This window comes from Lycorma delicatula, chromosome 1 (genome assembly GCF_047948215.1).
Source record: "Lycorma delicatula isolate Av1 chromosome 1, ASM4794821v1, whole genome shotgun sequence".
In the NCBI taxonomy this organism is placed as follows: domain Eukaryota; kingdom Metazoa; phylum Arthropoda; class Insecta; order Hemiptera; family Fulgoridae; genus Lycorma; species Lycorma delicatula.
The window spans coordinates 87,234,978-87,256,054 of record NC_134455.1 but is presented as its reverse complement, the minus strand read 5'-3'; the positions used below and the strand labels follow the sequence as shown (position 1 = coordinate 87,256,054).

The window sequence follows — 21,077 nt, the reverse complement described above, 5'->3', positions numbered from 1 at the left end:
TTCACGGGCCGAATATTGTGACGCTAAGGTAAGTGCTGTTCTTTTCTAAAGAGGCAAACGAATGTTCATGATGAAGATCATAGCAACTGGCCATCAATGGTAACAATTTGATTGAAAAATTTGAGAAAACTGGCACTTCACAATGTCTTTGGTGTTTCATGATCATATTTCATTTATGAAGTTTTGACTGAAAAAATGGGCCAAAAAGATTTTGTAATACTACAAGCATGGAAAAAAAGGGTGTCACTTGCTGAATTTAATGATCACAGAACTAATATAAATGCTAATACATATTGCAAAACTTTAAAAAATCTTAGAAGACCTGTAAAAAATAAATGACAATTGCTATTCCATGGGATTTTGGTTTTGGTTTTTGCATGACAATGCCATGCAAAGAAAACCAGACATTGAAGCAATTTGAAAAAATTTAGTTTGAAAATGTTCAATCATCCATTCTATAGCCCTGATGTAGCTCCCAGTGATTATTTCTCTTTCTTTCACCCTAAACAGTGGCTTGTGCATCACAAAATGTTATAAATGATGACAATTTGAAAAATGGCATTACTGCGTGGTTTAAGTCACTGACAGCAAAGTTTCTTGAAGAGGATGAAGAAGTAATGAAATGGTAACAAAAAAGAAAAACTTCTGTTTTGAAGTTGAAGGCTTTTTTTTTTTTTTTTTTTGTCTTCAGTCATTTGACTGGTTTGATGCAGCTCTCCAAGATTCCCTATCTAGTGCTAGTCGTTTCATTTCAGTATACCCTCTACATCCTACATCCCCAACAATTTGTTTTACATACTCCAAACGTGGCCTGCCTACACAATTTTTCCCTTCTACCTGTCCTTCCAATATTAAGGCGACTATTCCAGGATGCCTTAGTATGTGGCCTATAAGTCTGTCTCTTCTTTTAACTATATTCTTCCAAATGCTTCTTTCTTCATCTATTTGCCGCAATACCTCTTCATTTGTCACTTTATCCACCCATCTGATTTTTAACATTCTCCTATAGCACCACATTTCAAAAGCTTCTAATCTTTTCTTCTCAGATACTCCGATTGTCCAAGTTTCACTTCCATATAAAGCGACACTCCAAACATACACTTTCAAAAATCTTTTCCTGACATTTAAATTCATTTTTGATGTAAACAAATTATATTTCTTACTGAAGGCTCGTTTAGCTTGTGCTATTCGGCATTTTATATCGCTCCTGCTTCGTCCATCTTTAGTAATTTTACTTCCCAAATAACAAAATTCTTCTACCTCCATAATCTTTTCTCCTCCTATTTTCACATTCAGTGGTCCATCTTTGTTATTTCTACTACATTTCATTACTTTTGTTTTGTTCTTGTTTATTTTCATGCGATAGTTCTTGCGTAGGACTTCATCTATGCCATTCATTGTTTCTTCTAAATCCTTTTTACTCTCGGCTAGAATTACTATATCATCAGCAAATCGTAGCATCTTTATCTTTTCACCTTGTACTGTTACTCCGAATCTAAATTGTTCTTTAATATCATTAACTGCTAGTTCCATGTAAAGATTAAAAAGTAACGGAGATAGGGAACATCCTTGTCGGACTCCCTTTCTTATTAGGGCTTCTTTCTTATGTTCTTCAATTGTTATTGTTGCTGTTTGGTTCCTGTACATGTTAGCAATTGTTCTTCTATCTCTGTATTTGAACCCTAATTTTTTTTAAATGCTGAACATTTTATTCCAATCTACGTTATCGAAAGCCTTTTCTAGGTCTATAAACGCCAAGTATGTTGGTTTGTTTTTCTTTAATCTTCCTTCTACTATTAATCTGAGGCCTAAAATTGCTTCCCTTGTCCCTATACTTTTCCTGAAACCAAATTGGTCTTCTCCTAACACTTCTTCCACTCTCCTCTCAATTCTTCTGTATAAAATTCTAGTTAAGATTTTTGATGCATGACTAGTTAAACTAATTGTTCTGTATTCTTCACATTTATCTGCCCCTGCTTTCTTTGGTATCATAACTATAACACTTTTTTTGAAGTCTGACGGAAATTCCCCTTTTTCATAAATATTACACACCAGTTTGTATAATCTATCAATCGCTTCCTCACCTGCACTGCGCAGTAATTCTACAGGTATTCCGTCTATTCCAGGAGCCTTTCTGCCATTTAAATCTTTTAATGCTCTCTTAAATTCAGATCTCAGTATTGTTTCTCCCATTTCATCCTCCTCAACTTCCTCTTCTTCCTCTATAACACCATTTTCTAATTCATTTCCTCCGTATAACTCTTCAATATATTCCACCCATCTATCGACTTTACCTTTCGTATTATATATTGGTGTACCATCTTTGTTTAACACATTATTAGATTTTAATTTATGTACCCCAAAATTTTCCTTAACTTTCCTGTATGCTCCGTCAATTTTACCAATGTTCATTTCTCTTTCCACTTCTGAACACTTTTCTTTAATCCAATCTTCTTTCGCCAGTTTGCATTTCCTATTTATAGCATTTCTTAATTGCCGATAGTTCCTTTTACTTTCTTCATTATTAGCATTCTTATATTTTCTACGTTCATCCATCAGCTGCAATATATCGTCTGAAACCCAAGGTTTTCTACCAGTTCTCTTTATTCCGCCTAAGTTTGCTTCAGCTGATTTAAGAATTTCCTTTTTAACATTCTCCCATTCTTCTTCTACATTTTCTACCATATCTTTTTTACTCAGACCTCTTGCGATGTCCTCCTCAAAAATCTTCTTTACCTCCTCTTCCTCAAGCTTCTCTAAATTCCACCGATTCATCTGACAACTTTTCTTCAGGTTTTTAAACCCCAATCTACATTTCATTATCACCAAATTATGGTCGCTATCAATGTCTGCTCCAGGGTAAGTTTTGCAGTCAACGAGTTGATTTCTAAATCTTTGCTTAACCATGATATAATCTATCTGATACCTTCCAGTATCGCCTGGCTTTTTCCAAGTGTATATTCTTCTATTATGATTTTTAAATTGGGTGTTGGCAATTACTAAATTATACTTCGTGCAAAATTCTATAAGTCGGTCCCCTCTTTCATTCCTTTTGCCCAGCCCATATTCACCCACTATATTTCCTTCCTTGCCTTTTCCAATGCTTGCATTCCAATCTCCAACTATTATTAAATTTTCATCTCCCTTTACGTGTTTAATTGCTTCATCAATCTCTTCGTATACACACTCTACCTCATCATCATCATGGGCGCTTGTAGGCATATAAACGTTAACAATCGTTGTCGGTTTAGGTTTTGATTTTATCCTTATTACAATGATTCTATCGCTATGCGTTTTGAAATACTCCACTCTCCTCCCTATCTTCTTGTTCATCACGAAACCTACTCCTGCCTGCCCATTATTTGACGCTGAGTTAATTACTCTAAAATCACCTGACCAAAAGTCGCCTTCCTCTTCCCACCGAACCTCACTAATTCCTACTATATCCACATTCACCCTATCCATTTCCCTTTTTAAATTTTCTAGCCTACCAACCTTTTTTAAGCTTCTAACATTCCACGCTCCGACTCGTTGAAGGCAGCTATGTAAAAAAGTACCAAATAAATAAGTTTTTATACATAGCTCAGTTTGCTCATATTTTTCAGTTTTTACTTCAAAACTGATTTTATTTTAAAAACATACCTCATGATTTTAAAATGCAATAGGATGGCAAAACTGTTTTAATTTCGTAATGTATTGCTTATACTAGTTTCAGAATTCCTAATATTATTTATTATTGACAGAATACATTGAAATTTCTTTCCAAAATAAAAAAAACCATAATTTCATTTAATATATATATATATATATATATATATATATATATATACACACACACATATGCTTATAATCATATATAAACTAGTAATTTCATATCCAAAAATAGTTTTTATATGTATTATTAAATTTTTTCACTTTTCAGGTGCAATTCGGAACACAGAACCTCTTGATTATGAACGCAGTCACAATCACATCTTATCTGTTGTTGCTTATGATTGTGGTATGAAGCAATCTGTTCCAGTTATGGTTACAATCAAAGTAAATCGTATATGTAAACTTGGCTGGAAAGGTAATTGAATATTTTTTTTACGTTCTGATTTATTTATTTTATGACCATTCCAACAGCGTAATCTAGTAATTTAATTATTATTTTGCTATAAACCGCATAATGCTATGCGTTGTATTTGGATGAAGTGCAACATGCCTTGTGAGAATTTAACTTTGCTAAACTTTAAGATGGCAAGCTTTTTTGGTTGACAGAGGAAATGAAATTTTGGAAATCATACATTTTCATTAGTTATATAATTTTATGCACACAGTTGTTTTTGTAGAATAAAAATATGTTTGGTTTCACCTGTAAAATCATTAAACTCTTTGTAGTGTTAAAACATTGATTTCTCTGTGATAAGCTTCCCAACCAAGTTTTACTCAGTTTGATTTGTAAAGTTGGCCCCTTAGGTTGCATAGAATGAAAAGTAGTGTTACTCCTTTGTAGACCACATGACAATTTTTTGTCATGTTCATTTTTATGCTAAAAAGATCCGCTGGTAATTTTTATGGTAATCTCATTTTATGCAAGAAAAGTGGTTTGGCGAAATTTCATCAGTGTCAGAATTATGCTTGTACTGATCACCTGTTTGGTTATCATGGCAGACATGGAATCCTCTTGATAAAGGTTATGTTTGTTATTGTTTAAAGTCTCATCTGATATTGCAATTAATGTTTGGATGGTAAACAAAAATTATTATTATTTTAAACTTGACTGTTTCTGTTTTTATTTTTAGAAAACATTTAATCGTGCTACATAATAGTTATTTGTTTATTGTTGTTTTGAATTGGTTATAAGATCATAGTTTGTTCAGAGTGAAAAGGAATGCAACACACAAATAAATACAATATTGTAATAATAAAAAATTGGTGTGTTGCATAGTACGTAGATGCGCCGAGTGTGCATTTATCATTGTTTTTAGTTGTTTGTGTTGTTCGGATTTTAATATTATACTTATTTCATCTTAGTATTTTGTTTTCTTTTTTCTGGTAATATTTATTAGCGAGTTGCTGTAATGCGCAAAATGAGTGGTGTATTTCAAACGCAGTGAAATTGATCGGGAACTTAGGAATGTTGAACCGACAGTTCAAATTTGAAAAAATGCATCAATTTCTTGCCAAAGATGATGAAATTTCTCGGTTTAACACTAAACAGGACAACAATTCTAATAATTACGATTCCTATTTTAAAATTGTTTTTTATTTTGAGTTAAGTGACTTGAAACTCATTTTTTTGACTTCTTTAATCTTTAGAAAACTTTTTGAATAAGATATAACCATAAAAAAACATTTCTAGTTGATAGTTTATTGGTTTTCCTACAATTTAAAAGAAAACTGCTAAACAATATTGATAATAAAAAATTTATAAATTTTTTATCACAGGCTTACAAATAGTCACCGTAAGGCACTGTGCAGTTCTTTTACCAACAATAAGTGTGCAATTTTTTTTTAACCATCTCCAAAAACGTTCTGGTCCTCAAAGGGTTATTATCACTTCTAGGAGTGTGCTTACAGTTTCTATAAATATTGAGCGATTTGGTTACAAGTTAATTTTAAATTAAAAAATTGTAACATTTATTTATGATTTAGTAAATTAAGTTTTAATTTTAAATGGAACTTTTTTTTCAAGTGCAATGAGAATGATCCTAATTAGCACAAATATCATCCATTCATCAAACTTTTAGGAAACTGGAATCGTCATTTAACTTTCATTTAGGTTATCCTTAAAGAACCCACCGGATTGGTCTAGTGGTCAAAGCACGCATCTTCTCAAATCATCTGATTTTGAAGTTGAGAGTTCCAACATTCAAATCCTAATAAAGGCAGTTACTTTAATATGGATTTGAATACTAGATCGTGGATGCTGGTGTTCTTTGGTGGTTGAGTTTCAATTAACCACACATCTCAGAAAGGTCGACCTGAGACTGTACAAGACTACACTTCATTTACACTCATCCATATCATCCTCTGATGGTGATTCCTGAAGGCTAAACAGGAAAAAAGTTATCCTTAAAAGATTATTTAGGAATTCAGATGGGAGTTTTCCATTGCTGTTCGATCAGTTTGTTTTTAAATCGAAAGGTCTTCTGCTTCATGCTATTTCTATCTTTTTTGAGATAAAATTTATCCTATTCATTTTTTAACAGCTCTGGTTTTCACTATTAACTGTTAAAATATTAATTTTGTAATGTTTCATAAGTGTTGTTTATTTGACAGTTTTTTTTTTTTTCTATAGTATATATTTCAGATGATTATTAATTGCAAAGAGTTTTTTTAATGGCTTCTTGTCTTCTAATCTATTTCAATCAAAATTAGCATAGTACTTTCTTTATACTATTAATAGTAGCTTTACATTTATTTTGATTTCAATCTCTCAGTCAAACAGGCTTGCTTTATTTTTATATTAGTACAGAAATGCTGTCTGTTAATGGAAAAGATCCTGTTTTCTAATAATCATTGTTAAGGAAGTGAATATATAAAAATAATTCATTAAACTTAAGAAAAAATTCAGTTGTTTTTGTTTAATTTGTTATATAGCTTCACTGTGCATATATTCTTGTAATATGAATAAATTTTTCTTATTACTTGCATATAGCAGGTATGATTTTTTTGTACAACCAGTTTTGAGTTCAGCCCATCGTCAGGTACATTATATTAATCCATAAATTCTATATATTTCTCAAAATTCATATGCAAAGATATGTGGAATTTATGGATTAATATAATGTACCTGACTATGGGCTGAACCCAAAACCGGTTGTACAAAAAAAAAAATCATACCTGCTATATGGAAGTAATAATAAAAATTTAATCATTTTAATAAATCAAAGGAAATGATATATGAAATTTATTGCAGTGTGCTATCATTATTATGATATATATAGATAGATTTATTACTGACATTAAAATTATCTTGGTTAAATTCTCTCAGTTTTTCTTAAAAACCATCACCATTATGCTTACATTTATGATTAAATTTTAAAGTTATAAGTGTGCAAGATTATATTGGGAAGATTGCTGCTGTTAATCAGTCTTATCTTAAACAATCTTAATTGTAAATGCTTTATTTATTTTACCTACATAAAGTTCATTGTAACGTACACAGTAATTAATAAATTAAAACCTTGTTTATTTATTTTTTATTACTGAAAAAAATGCTTGTTTATAATTCTGTAGATAATTGTTTTAATTTTTTAATTAATTTTACAGTTTCTACGTTAATCGATCTCTAAATTATAAGAACAATTTTTTTTTTAAATTATTACTGGTAAATTGAAAATGTAAACTATGCAAAAAAGAATGTTTAAAGAAGCAAAATTAAGTGTTAGATATTTTTAATTTTTTTCCATCAATTTTTCAATGCGGAAAAATAATGCAATTGAAAAATGTTATTTTAATAGAGGCAAATTAAAAATTTAAAAGGCATGTATTTATTAGCCATAAATAGATTGGGTTGGAGAAATATTTCAAATCAAAGTGACTAATAATAATAATTAGAACAAAATTTAAAAAATATGCAGTTTCTGTTAGAAATTAAATTTTTGCAGGGTTTAACACTTTTATAACTATTATTATAAAATGTATTCTTTTATTAAAGATTAAAGATGGTAGATATGTGCCTATTTCCTGTATAAATGGGGTAAAACACTGACGCCTCTTTGTGAGTGTGGTGTAACTCAAACTGTTAAACACATCACAGAAGTTTGCCCTAGGACAGCTTATGAAGGGAATCCTGAAGATTTCTTGATGGCAACTCCAGAATCAGTAGCAGATATTAATTTGTTAAATCTTTATTTGTAATTTTTGACTGTAATTGGTGTTGTGTTTTGGTGTCATACGCTATTTAGCGTATGACACCAAAATCTTTAATATTTATTTAAATATTAAAGATTTTTTCATTTGCATAAATTGATTATACTTTGGTTTTTTATTGTAATACTAATTCTTTTTTATGCCATGCCTGACTGAAATTCCAACCTGGGACCTCTGGATGAAAAGTTGAGATGCTACCACTTGCGCCATGGAGACCGACATCTGTTTATTATAAATAGTCACTAGTTAGCACTTAAACTTTATTGGTTATGTAAAATGTACATACAGTACACCAACTTTGTTGACTAATTAATTATGTGTCAAAATAAAAAATGTTCTGTATGAAGGTGTGTAGTTTGCGTTAAAGTTTGATCGCTCAGTTGAATTATTCATGTTTTATATTTTTATCACTTCTGGTTCATGATGCTAAACTGTTTATATTTATTGTAGTCTTATTTTGTTTTTTTAGAGTTTATAAATTCATTAGGAGATCCCCATAACCTGACATGCGTTGTTCTTTTTTATTCTTTATTTTTTCTTTATTTATATACTACTGCTTTTGAGTATTCTTTTATGCAATTCTGTTGTTTCATCATTATTGATTGTACATCCTAGTTATTTTTCTTTAAAAACAAAATTATTCATTTCTTGGTTTCATTAAAAAAAAATTGACAAGTATTGAAAATGGTCAAACTTTAATAGATTAATAATAAATAAATAAATTTCATATTAATCAGTATGTTACAGATGACATAACCAAGACAAAAGAGTGTACTTTTTTAATTCTACATCTCTGTATTCCTATTCCTGAAGCTGGTTCTTTTAACATTACATTAACCTTATGTCTTTCATAAATACTGTTGTCCTATTCCCACCCACCATTCTACCAATTCTACTAATCCTTGACTTCAGCAATCAATTGTCTTTACCTCTGGTTGATTTCTCAATTTTGGGAATCACTTTTAACAATTTCTTAACATTGTACTTGATAACTTTGTGTCATCTTTTTCTCCATAATATTTTTATTTTATTAATTGTGTTGATAAAAGTTTTCATTTGGATATAGTCAGAATTGTTTAGATTTGTGGGTTTCGCAGTCTTTTTATTCTCATGTCTACAGAGGTTCAACAGTTATTTAAAATAAAAAATATATTTCTTTGACAATATATATAATAAACTATTTTGAAAAACTTCTGTGATTTTTTTATGTATTTTATTATTTATTTGTAATTGCCTTTATTGAATAAAAATATATATTAATGGGAATGACTTTGTTGACAGGTATTCCTGAGAGAGTTGATTATGCTCCTGGCAGTGGCCGTGAAGACTTATTTCCTACAGCTCAGTTAAAACTTTGCGATGTACCATGCACTGTACGTAATGTCCAGACAAAATTAACATTAGCAACATCACATATTGGTAAAGGCTGTGATCGTGATACTTACTCAGTACAGAGCCAAAGAAAAATCTGTGGTTAGTGTTATTAAATTAATAACATTTACTTGAATCATTTTGTAGTTTTATTCTGATGACAGTGGATTTACAGTTTCTTCTAAAACTCATAGTATTAGTCTTCAGATAATAAAAATAATAATCATATATTTGAGAGTGGAGGAATTACCCAATGAGAAGTAATAATGATATTAAGATTCACAAATGATTTTAATGGACACAAAGTAAGAGTTGGGCAGAAATAAATAAAACCATGAAGTAAATTGACTAAGAAATTTAGTTACAAGAAATAGGAATAAAAAAAATTGGAAATAATGTTAATAAGATAAATGTTATATTTTTAGGGATTGTATTCCAGAAGTAGAAGAATATTGCTTTATAAGTAGTAAAACCACAAAGGATAAGCAAATTTAGGGAGATACAAGAGTGGTCTGAAAAGTTCTCGACCTCATCCAAAGGTTGCAGCACTATTGCATTATTTTTTCCCCATATGTTAATACAACAGTAGGTGCCATGTGAAATAGCAATTCATTTTTGAGGATCATAAGTGTTTATGGTGACTTCTTCAATTTCCACCGTGAAGAAATGGGTGGCTGAGTTTATACGTGGTTGTAAAAGTGTCCTAGATATGATCCACATGAAGGACGTCCAAAAAGTGTAACCACACTGGAAATCATCGAAAAAGTACACAATATGATTTTGGAAAATTGGCATATGAAGGTGTGTGAAATTGTTAAGACTAAGGTTTTAAAAGAAGGCGTCAGTTATATCTTGCATGAAGAATTGCACATGAAAGAACTTTGCACAAGATGGGTGCTACATGTGCTCAAGGTGGATCAAAAACACATTGCACAATACTTTCCAAGTAGTGCTTGGTGCGTTTTATGAAAAACTACCAATTATTTTCTATGTCGATATATGACAATGGATGAGACATGGATTCACCATTACACAGCAGAATTAAAACAACAATCCATGTGGTGGACAGAAGCTGGTTCTTCAGCTCCAAAGAAGGCAAGACTGTGCAATCAGCAGTCAGGTCATGGTGATTTTTTCAGATGTGAAAGGAATTCTGTTAATCGACTATCTTGAAAAAAGTAAAACAATAACTGGGAATACTATTCTAAACTTTTAACAAAACTGGACACAAAAATTCATGAAAACGGGACCTGTCTTGCAGAAAAAATTTTTTGATAAGGATAATGCACCTGCCCACAAAAGTGTGTTGGCAATGGGAAGAGGGATGTGCACTATGAAGTGCTGGAACATCCACCCAATTCCCCAGATTTGGCTCCCTTGGACTTCCATCTCTTTCAAAAACTCAGTCTTCCTCGCTGGTCAGTGTTTTTCATCCAGACTGTCCTTGTATTAACAGCAGATTAGCACAAGTAATGAAGATTACTTAGTGATTAGTGTTTCCTATGAAGAATAATAATTTTTTATCTTAGTTTATGCTTGCAATAGTATAAATTACCTTAAGTTTTATTTAACCCTTTTACTAGTTTATTCTATTAGTCAAATTTGTAGATTCTCCTTGTAGTTTGTGTTTTTTCTCCTTTTGTTACTTTATTCAACTAGTTTTTTGTAAACAAAAATAACCCTAAGTTTGCAACATGTGCTGAACACCTATGATCGATTATGAAATATGACATGTGCATGTTCAGCCACAAAAGTTTCACTGTGTTTGTTTTTCTGCATTCTTATTGTGAGTAAAGTACATTTTTACAATTAGGTTGTAAAAAAGAGAGTTCTCTTATTTTAGATGTGGTAAGAAAAATTTTAAGTCAAAGTGAAATTTTTTTATATATTTATATGCAGAAAACTTACAATTTTCATAGGCATTTGTTTGTTTTTTAAAAAAAACTTCTATCAATAATGCAATCAGTATGATAGAGCTAAAAAGATAGTGAATGGTGTAGGTTAATTTCTTTATTCCTATTAAACAATAAAAAATAGACTAAATTTCACAGATGCGCAACCATCTACTTATGATTCCATGAATGTTTGTTATTTTGTGATTCCATTGTTTTGGTATGGGTATATGCATATGATGGACTTTGATAGTTAATTAAAATGTTTGAAAAATTGATTTTAGCAAGAACTTTTTTTAGGTGCAAGTTCAGAAAGTGTAGATCTTCTGCCTACTCCTGGCTCTGGAGCAGAGTGGACAAAGTCCCTAGCCACAGATGAAGGTCATGAATCCGATCAGATGTTTGAGTTTGATGGTGTCAGTTCTGCAGTTGCAGTACCATCTGATGTTTTAAACCACGGGCTTGCAAGAACTTTCACTATTTCAACTTGGCTAAAACATAAACACATGCCAGATCAAGATAAACATATTAAAGAACACATTCTTTGTTCAGCTGATGATCACAGTTAGTATTTAATAATATTTTGTAATTTTATAATTTATGACATTTTTTCTATAAGATATTACAGTTATGTTTATGGAATGCTAGAATGTGATAAATATATTGGAATTTTCAATTTTTTGTATTTGTTTTTGAATAAAGTTGTGCTAGTTTTACCTTCTGAAAATTACTCTGAAACTAGTTTCAGAGTATTTTTTAATTTAAAATAATTATATTATACAATTATTTTATTTAGCTACTTTAATTGAGAAAGAGTTAATGTCACGTCTACAGAAAAATAAATAGCGGGTGAACTTTCACTTAAATCACTAGAATTTTATACTTATTTTATGCAGTATGTATTATTATGGGATCTTTTGTCTTGCAAACAAAGTATCATTCCTGTAACAGCTTAGTCATTTTGGCAATAATTTCTAAGTATTTAGAATAAATTACTCAGTTATGATCTAATTATATAAGTATAATGTCATTTTCTCCAAGCCTACCATAATAGAAGTATTATATTCTTTCTTTCAGTATTACTTCCACTAATGTAATCTTTTCTCAGATGGAAATTTATCTCTGATACTACCCTTGTTGTAAGTAGGTTATATATTCATGATTATTACTAAACTGCTATCTTAACAATATTATTGGCCAATGTATAAAATGATAAAAAACATAAGATGGGTGTAGATTTCATTAATGGCATTTTGACAAGATAAATTAATCAAACGTTACTTTGTGTTTGGTTGTGTGTTTATCTGCTGTATTTGCAAAAAAAGTATTATACAAATGAAGTAGTATTATTTGAAAAAGTATTATATCAAATGACAAGTGAAAGTCATTAATTCTTAGTCCAAACCACAGGATTTGATTCTATTGTCTTTGGGAAAGAGATAATCAACTAGGTTTGGTGAGGTTCATACTTTCTATTCCTTTGATTACCATTGGAAAAATTGAAATTTTGCAATGCCCATACCATCCTTTTCAAAATGTGTCATGTCTTTTGCAGTAAGTAAAGAAAAACCTAATATCACCAAACAGATTCTAACCTCCTTGCTCCTCCCAAGTTCTACTTCCTTAGATTGACATCATAGATGGAAGTTTTGTAATATTTTAATTATTTTTCAAAAAAGCAGAGAACAAGTAAAAAAATTAATGTAGGTGAAGTAGTTTAAATTCCCTAGTTTTTTTAATTAACAAAGATTAGAATATTTGGACAGTTTTAATTTTTTCTGGGACAAGTTAAAAACAACTATTGTCACAGAAGTTGGAGATCCTTAGCTCCTCCACATCCTTCATTTTTTTTCAATCCTACGATTCATTAACAGTCTTCCATCTAGATTTATTATGATCGATAATTTTTATTGCTGAATAACTGTCAGCCCTGTTTTTCTTGTTACATGCATTAATTACTATAGCCAAGATCTTCCTATACTTTATTTCCATTTTTTACTTATGTGTTTACAACTAACCTGTTATCCCTAATTATATATCCTTATGAGTGAATTTCTTTTCTAAAACCATTGAAAGCAATCTCCTCTTCTGGCCATTGAAACAAATAAAACAAAAATTGTACTGCTATCGAATGTCCTTCATTAAAAAAAATAGCCACCAAATTGTACGATTTTGAAAATGTTTCATGTTTGGGGTCCAAAAACCACATGCAGGACAGGTGGCAAAAATCTGAAATGTTTACAGTAGTAACATACTCAAATGTTTACTGTAATACCCTCTACTTAATTTGTCTCCTCCCTATCTACTTTTTTCAAAATTCTTCTCCAGTACTGTATTTCAAAAGCATTTATGATGTCTCTCCTTTCCTAGAGCATTCATCTCTTATAAAGAGATAATTCCATTTTAATTCATCAAGTATTACAAATTTTTTTTCGTCACTATTTTTTATTTTGGTGATGAAAAAATTTCTGAGTAATAGACAATTTCTAACTCGCCGACAGGTAAAAACAGTCATTTTCATCACTTTTTCCATGAGCAGTGTAGCATTTTTATTTTACATCGTACAGAGGGTCAAGAAGGGATTTTTGGAAAAAGTAAAGATGGAACTTCATCTTAGTGTCCTCCAAATTCATTTTGTTACATAACCAAATCTTGTAATGTTTACAAATTGTTGTTTTTTTTTAAATTTTGGGCCAAATATAAATAATGAAAGCTTAGAGTAACAGGCCTGTTTTTTACCTTTTTACTCTTAGAACTAGTAGTACTTATGAAAAAAAAATTGTACTGCTATCGAATGCCCTTCATTAAAAAAAATAGCCACCAAATTATGCGATTTTGAAAATGTTTCATGTTTGGGGCCCAAAAACCACATGCAGGACAGGTGGCAAAAATCTGAAATGTTTACAGTAGTAACTAATTTTTATGTACTTCAAACCCAAATAAAATTTATTTTGTTACTCAAAGGGATTGCCAAGTAATAAAGCCATCAAAACCGCTAAAAACATTCTTCCTTCTACCTGTAAACAATGCATCCAAAAATACTGATGTTATGTATTCTTTTCAGTTTATACAAATTTTACAACTAAACTCAGAATGAATAAACTGATAATTAATAAATAGTCAATTACAGAATGATAAATAATAATTACAAAATGATAAACAATTCAAATACATTAACAAGTTGTTCAATTCACTTTTACTCCTACTAATGGAGATTATGAATAAATCTTGCACTTTTTGATAACAAATTTAATACAACTTAGTGCTCCTGCTATTTTTTTATTGGGTAGAATTAATTATTTTTTACCTTTTAACTTTTAAAATAATAATGCTTATAAAAACAAATTTGGACTGTTATAGTGTCCTTCATTAAAAAAAGTAGCCACCAAATCATAAGATTTTGAAAATGTCTCTTGTTTGGGGCCCAAAAATCACATGTGGGACAAGTGGAAAAAATCTTAAATGTTTACAGCAGAAACAACTTTTTATATACTTTAAAACCAAATAAAATTTATTTTGTTAATCTATAGGACTGACAAGCAATGAAGCCATCAAAATTGCGAAAAACACCATTCCTTATAACCATGAACAATGTATCAAAAAAATTCACAGCATTTATTTTTTCCAGATGATAATAATATAGGCCTACTATACAAAATATTTTGATATGTCTATAATGAGATAGCTTATATTGTAGGTAGTTTGTTACTTGAAGTATGACATACACACAATCTCATGTTTAAACACAGAAGTGAATAGACATGGATGAACATTAATGTTTGCATAATCCTGAATGTAAATATTGTACAAGGCTCAGTTACTGTTTTGATTTCAATGTAATATATTGTGTTATTGCTAGTGTTAATACTGTGGTTAGGTAATGTACACTTGTTTGTGAAATAATTTCATTAGCAGTGAACTTTTCTTTTATTTTTAATTTTGTTAATTAGAGAAATTTTTATTTTAGCTGTACGGAAACTGGGATAAGACAAAGTGAGGTGTAAATTGGTAGTTTTATAATTTATACTAATTTTACCCTTATGTTATTGTTCGAACCCTTGCATTTTATAAAAATGGATTATGGAGTGTTCAATTGGCATTCATATGAAACAGTATGTTACAGATTGACTTACAATAGATCTTCGGTATTTCACGATATTTTAGAGTTTGCTGAACAGCAAATGACATTGATATCTTTAAGAAGTTGATGTACTGAAACAAAAAATATCTGTACTTTTCATAAAACCAAATACTTAGATAAATATTTTCATATTAATGGGAAAAGTTGCGCTGACCCATTTAGCCGTCACACTAAACTGCTTAAGAAATATCTTTGACACTTTCAACAAGTAATCAAAATTTAAAATTAATTCCAGGCAGAGCGCTGTTTACAAAATGCTTAAACAAAAACCACAAAATGATACAGAAAGTGAACCAGAATGTCAAGATATATTTGAGCCTCAATGTGTTGTAGTCGAGTCTGTGAATAAAGCTTGTTCATCATTTGTCATTTCCCCTATAAAGGTTCAAAAATTATTGAGCAGCGCAAAGGAACCAATTTTAAAAAATAAGTTACAAAATTAGCCAAGTTACTTACCATTAAATTAAATGATTCCTTTGATTTAAATATTTCTACAGAAGAAACCAGTATAGTACCGCAAAATTATGCTGATTTAGTTAGAGAATATGGAGAATTAATCATTAAAATAAGAATAAAATAAAAACAATTACATCAACCCAGAAAAAGATTAATATTTTAAGTTTATTACCAAGCAGCTGGAGCATCCAAAAAATTTAAAATGAGTTTAGTGTTAGTCTGTATTTAGCCCGTCAATCCAAACAATTAGTTAAAACAAGTGGAATTTTGCCACGTATCGGCAAAAAGAAATCCAGTCACGTGATTGATGAAAATGTTATTAAATGTGTCCAAGACTTTTACCAGAATGATGAGCATAGCTGAATGATGCCAGGCAAGAAGGATTGTGTCTCTGTAAGACAAGCTAAGGGAAGAAAATTAATGTTTAAAAATGGCTTATTTTATGTAACTTAGAATTGTACACAGCCTTCAAAGAAAAATATAATTTAAAAATTTGCTGTTTTAAGACCCAACTTTTGTGTTCTGGTTGGTGGGTAGTCTGTTTCTGTGTGTCACCCACCAAAATATAAAATTGATGTTATCTGCTCTAAAAATGAAATTTGATTATAAAATTCTCCTTTCAATGGTATGTAATGGAAAACATTCATTTTGCCACAATATGAAAAATGTCCAGGCACTAATGAAGTGCTCAGATTACTGCAAGAGAGCTGGGATGATCTTGATTCTTAAATTATCTTCAAATAGTGGGTTCCTGTTGACCGTTGTGAACTCCTACTCAAATTCTTCCATTTGAAGAGTACTTAGATAAACTTACTGAAAATTTAAATATACTAAAAAGGTTTCATTTTGTTGCAAAGAAACAAAAACTTATTGGAGGGTGAATAATGTATTATAATGGGAGACTCCTCTCAAAATTTTCCTTTTGTGATGTAGGATGAAGTCCAGTCATATCACTGGTCAAAAACTGCCACAGTACATCCATTTCTCATATATTTTAAAAAAGAAGGAAAATTACAAATCCAAAGCTGCTGTGTGATTAGTGAGTACTTGAAGCACAATACTACATCGTTCTACTTTCAAAAGAAAGTTATAAGTAAAGTAAAAATACTGTTTCCACAAGATAAACAATTTTTTTATTTTTCTTATGGCTCCTCTGCCTATTATAAAAACAGAAAATTTCATAAATTTGTGCTACCATCAAGAAGATTTTGAAATCACAGCTGAATGGCAATTTTGCCTCATACCATAGAAACGGACCATGTGATTGGTGAAACTGTAAAAAGGACTGTGACTAAAGCAAGCCTTCAAAGGACAGTCAACAATCAAATTTTTACACCTTCTGAAATGTACATTTATTGCAGACAATATTAAAAATATAACATTTATTTTCTGCTCTAATAAAGATGTTCAAGAGACTGAAGAATTACCTCGGTTCTCGTTATCAGGTAATTACAACAGTCCCAGAAACAAGAACCTTTCACAGTTATGTTCCAACAAGCCAGAAATGTATTCTGAAAGTCCGGGCGACCTCTGAATCAGAAACATTTATCTTAGTATTGGTACACAAGGACACTATTGTTTCTGATTGCTTTAAAAGTTTACCAAAGCCAAAATGTAAAAATTATGTCTTCTGCATATACAATGGCAATTGGTGGTTAGGGGAAGTCATTGAAGTCAGAATACATGAAAATGAAGAAGAATATCAAATATACTTTTTCCATTCGCAGGGTCCTGGTACTTCATTCAAGAAATCATTGAGGGATAATCAAACATGGGTTCAACTGGAAAATGTATTTTCCAGTTCTGATGTATTTGTGACCACAAATTCCTTTTTTTTTTTGTGTGCCGTATATCATAATTTATTATGTGTTTCAATACATCGATATGTTGCTAATAAGATAAGCTATTTTTGTAAATAATAAATAAATCCGTAATCCTCAAAGCAATTATAATAATACACAAGTCACACACACACTAGCACATTTCTGAGAAAAAAATGGTCATATTCTTTCTAGTCTAAATAAAACATTTTACATCGTATAAACGTCGTTCAAATTGTGTAATAAAACTGATTCCTTTGTGAATATAAAAAAAATAACAGACTTAGATGCCATATAAAATGATTTTGTAACAGCGTTTTAAAACTGATGCCGTACATAACCAGTTGCAAGGCTACATGATCTGAAAAGGTTAATGCTTTATTTTGTTGAGCATTTTGGCTTCAGAGATTAAAAGATTTCAGTATAATCAAAAAATTTATTACAATAACTTTTTTTTTTTAATATGTCGAAGAAATAACTGGAACTGGCTATTGAACATTTTGCTTGATATTTTGTAATTCATTTGTACATTGTAAAAAGAATTCATAATTTTTGTTATTGTTTTTCAATAAAAAGGGATTATTTTATCATAAAGATACAAATAGAGCTTAAAATGATTTTTTTCAGTTTATGTAAGTTTAATGTATATATGCAGTTTTTTCAAAAATGAATTTTTGGCTTTTTTTATTTTAGATAGATTCTGTTTAAAGAGAGCATTTTTTATTATAAATTTCAGTCCAAAAATTTGAAATATTGTGAGATTTATATGAACTCTCATTGATTGGCTTTTCTGGAGCCAGTAAAAGATATTTCAGACCCCTCACCTCTTCAGAGCCATCTACCTACCTAGGCCCTCTTTTAATTATATAAATTGAAGTATAGTAATATTGATCAGTTCTTTTTCAAAACATAGAAAAGTAATAAAAAAGCACACATACCTTAATGTTGATGTAATAATCTAGGTTTTCTGAAGAAGATTAATTTGAACTAAATTAAGAATAAAATTTATGTATTAAAAAATGAGATATTACTAAAACCAACACCTGCCTGAACTAGGTGCTTAGAGCATTGCGGCCTATACTTACTATTGTTATAAATCAATGTTACAGATTTTATAGAATCAGTGTAACTTATTTAATGTTGGGGTATGGTTCAGTACTTATGAATTGTTAATTATAAACAGAAAGCAATTTTTTTTTATACTGAGTACATTATCATCTACCTTTCTCAGTTTTGTCAATAATTAAACTTGCTGTATTCCAGGTACAGTTTTGAAAATGGAGTATATCTGAAAAACATCAACATTTGATTTACTTATAATAAAGCTAAGAAACGTAGATAATTGTAATCAGTATAAAAATTATGAGTCTTTAGAAAAAAAAAGTATATATATATATATATATATATATATATATATATATATATATATATATTTTAATAATAGTTTGAAAGTATTGTATAATTTAAAATTTGTAGAAGAGTTAAGTATCAGCATGTGCAGAATATAAGAGAAAAGAGAGGCTCTATTCAGTTTATAGAAATTGAGTTCTTATGGCTGCAACGTAAATGATAAAAAATAAAAAGTAAAGGAACATACTTATGAAGATATTTCATGAAATAAACTCTGTTAATGTGACTATCATTAATTAAGATGCAAATTGATAATTTTAGTTCTAACCGTTGTGGAATCTAAGGATCAAGAATCTCATTTGTCTATAAAAGTTTCTGAGCAATTTTTAAACAGTTCAATTGAGAAACTTTCAAATTAATGCAGCATTTGATTTTGAGAAATCAAGATATAATTGTAAAATATTAGGATAACCTCATCTAAAAGTAGGTTTTTGATGATTCCTTATGATATATAGTTGAGTCTTCTCTTTTTTTATATAACATATTTTTACTGTTTTTTAATGTCCAACTATTAGAATTTGGATGCAAATTTTCTGTGTAGAAACCATAGAAAAATTTGTATCCATTACTCTTATATTTGTTCATTGGTATAATAGATATCAATCAACTAATACAAATGTGAGCAATGTAGAATGTTAGGCTGCATGTATTAAGAAATCAGATTTTGTTTTTTTTTTATAATGTATTAATATTAATAGATTTCAATGTTATATATTAATTAAATTATTAAAAAAAGTAAAACCAATGAAAATGATGTGGTACAAAATGAGATTTACTTTTTTATAGAATAAAGGGTGGTTTTGGTTTATATTTTAGTAAATTCTTTTTGTTGGTTCATCATGTTTTCTGGCACTTCTTGAATTTTTTCCAGAAATGAATAGACACCATTATGCCTGGTTTGTAAGAAACTGCCGGTTGATTTTGCTTTTACGTCGTGACTTCTCAGAAGGGGATCTAAACATTTTCCGTCCAGCTGAATGGAGATGGAAGTTGCCACAGGTTTGTGATCAGTCTTAATTCCATTTGTTTATAAAGTAGATCATAAATTGTTTTTAGTCCTTCAAATTTCATATAATTATCTTGAGATGTTTATCCATTGTAAAATTATTTATTTATTTAACTCTCTGCTTAAGTTCTAACTACATGTTAATGCCAATTACTAATAATTTGTTTTATGATGGAATAAGAAAAACATTTTGCAATGTTAATAAAATAAAATTCCATGCCTTACTGAGTAAGAGCATCTACAGATGAAAGATTGAGATGTTCTCTCAGTTAACAAAGATTGGTAAATTTTCATACTATTTTGAACAAAGGCCTTATCTGTATTATGTGTTTTGGATAATTGTAAAAGATTTATCCTTTGATTTAATTTAAAATTTTTATTACAGGTTTGTGATAATGAATGGCATCACTATGCAGTATCTGTTAAATTCCCTGAAGTTCAGTTGTATGTTGATGGCAATATATTTAAGTCTGAAAAAAAAAATCCAGAAGTTATTGACGATTGGCCTCTACATCCTACTAAAGACATCAACACGACTTTAACTGTTGGTGCTTGTTGGCAAGGTACGTGAAAGTGTTATTTCTAATTAAGTACTGCTAGTGAGTTTGTTTAAACCAGTTTAACTTATAAAATAGGCAAAATAATGATGTTAAAATTTTTCAAGGTTAGGTTACATTTTTTAATGGAGGATATAAAAACTACATGAAATTATTTTAAAATTTCAACACAAACACTTCTTCCATCATAATTTGGCTGTTTGAAGTCCAGTTTAGAAATATAATGTGTCATTCTGTTTATAATGAAACGCTTAAAATCTTGAATAATGAACAATTATTTTGTAGTAGGTAGTTCTTGAGCGATCATGTAGAGTGGAAAATTAAGATTGCTGCCATTTTTAAGTCTAATGCAACCAACAAAACATATTTAGCATTAAATTTATATAAAACATTACATTTATCATAAAATTTCCATATTTATTCGGAGTATTAATTGATTATATATATATGTTATGTATATATTAACTTCATTAAAATGAATCCTTTCGAGGAATAGAAATAAATTTCTATTTAACAAAGTGTTGACAGACTGATAAATAGCTGTTTCCAGATCTGTTTTTATGT

The 21,077-nt window shown here is 29.8% G+C and overlaps 1 protein-coding gene across 2 annotated transcripts in view; it reads left to right on the top strand.

The window, feature by feature from the left end:
• Cals (calsyntenin 1) overlaps positions 1 to 21,077 on the top strand; it is a 132,124-nt gene that overhangs the window by 65,265 nt on the left and 45,782 nt on the right. For both annotated transcript variants that reach the window (XM_075357571.1, XM_075357567.1), the window contains exons 5-9: positions 3,923 to 4,069; positions 9,142 to 9,333; positions 11,424 to 11,687; positions 19,822 to 19,949; positions 20,342 to 20,519. In XM_075357571.1, the coding sequence (XP_075213686.1) occupies positions 3,923 to 4,069; positions 9,142 to 9,333; positions 11,424 to 11,687; positions 19,822 to 19,949; positions 20,342 to 20,519 (909 nt within the window). The remainder of the gene's footprint in view (positions 1 to 3,922; positions 4,070 to 9,141; positions 9,334 to 11,423; positions 11,688 to 19,821; positions 19,950 to 20,341; positions 20,520 to 21,077) is intronic.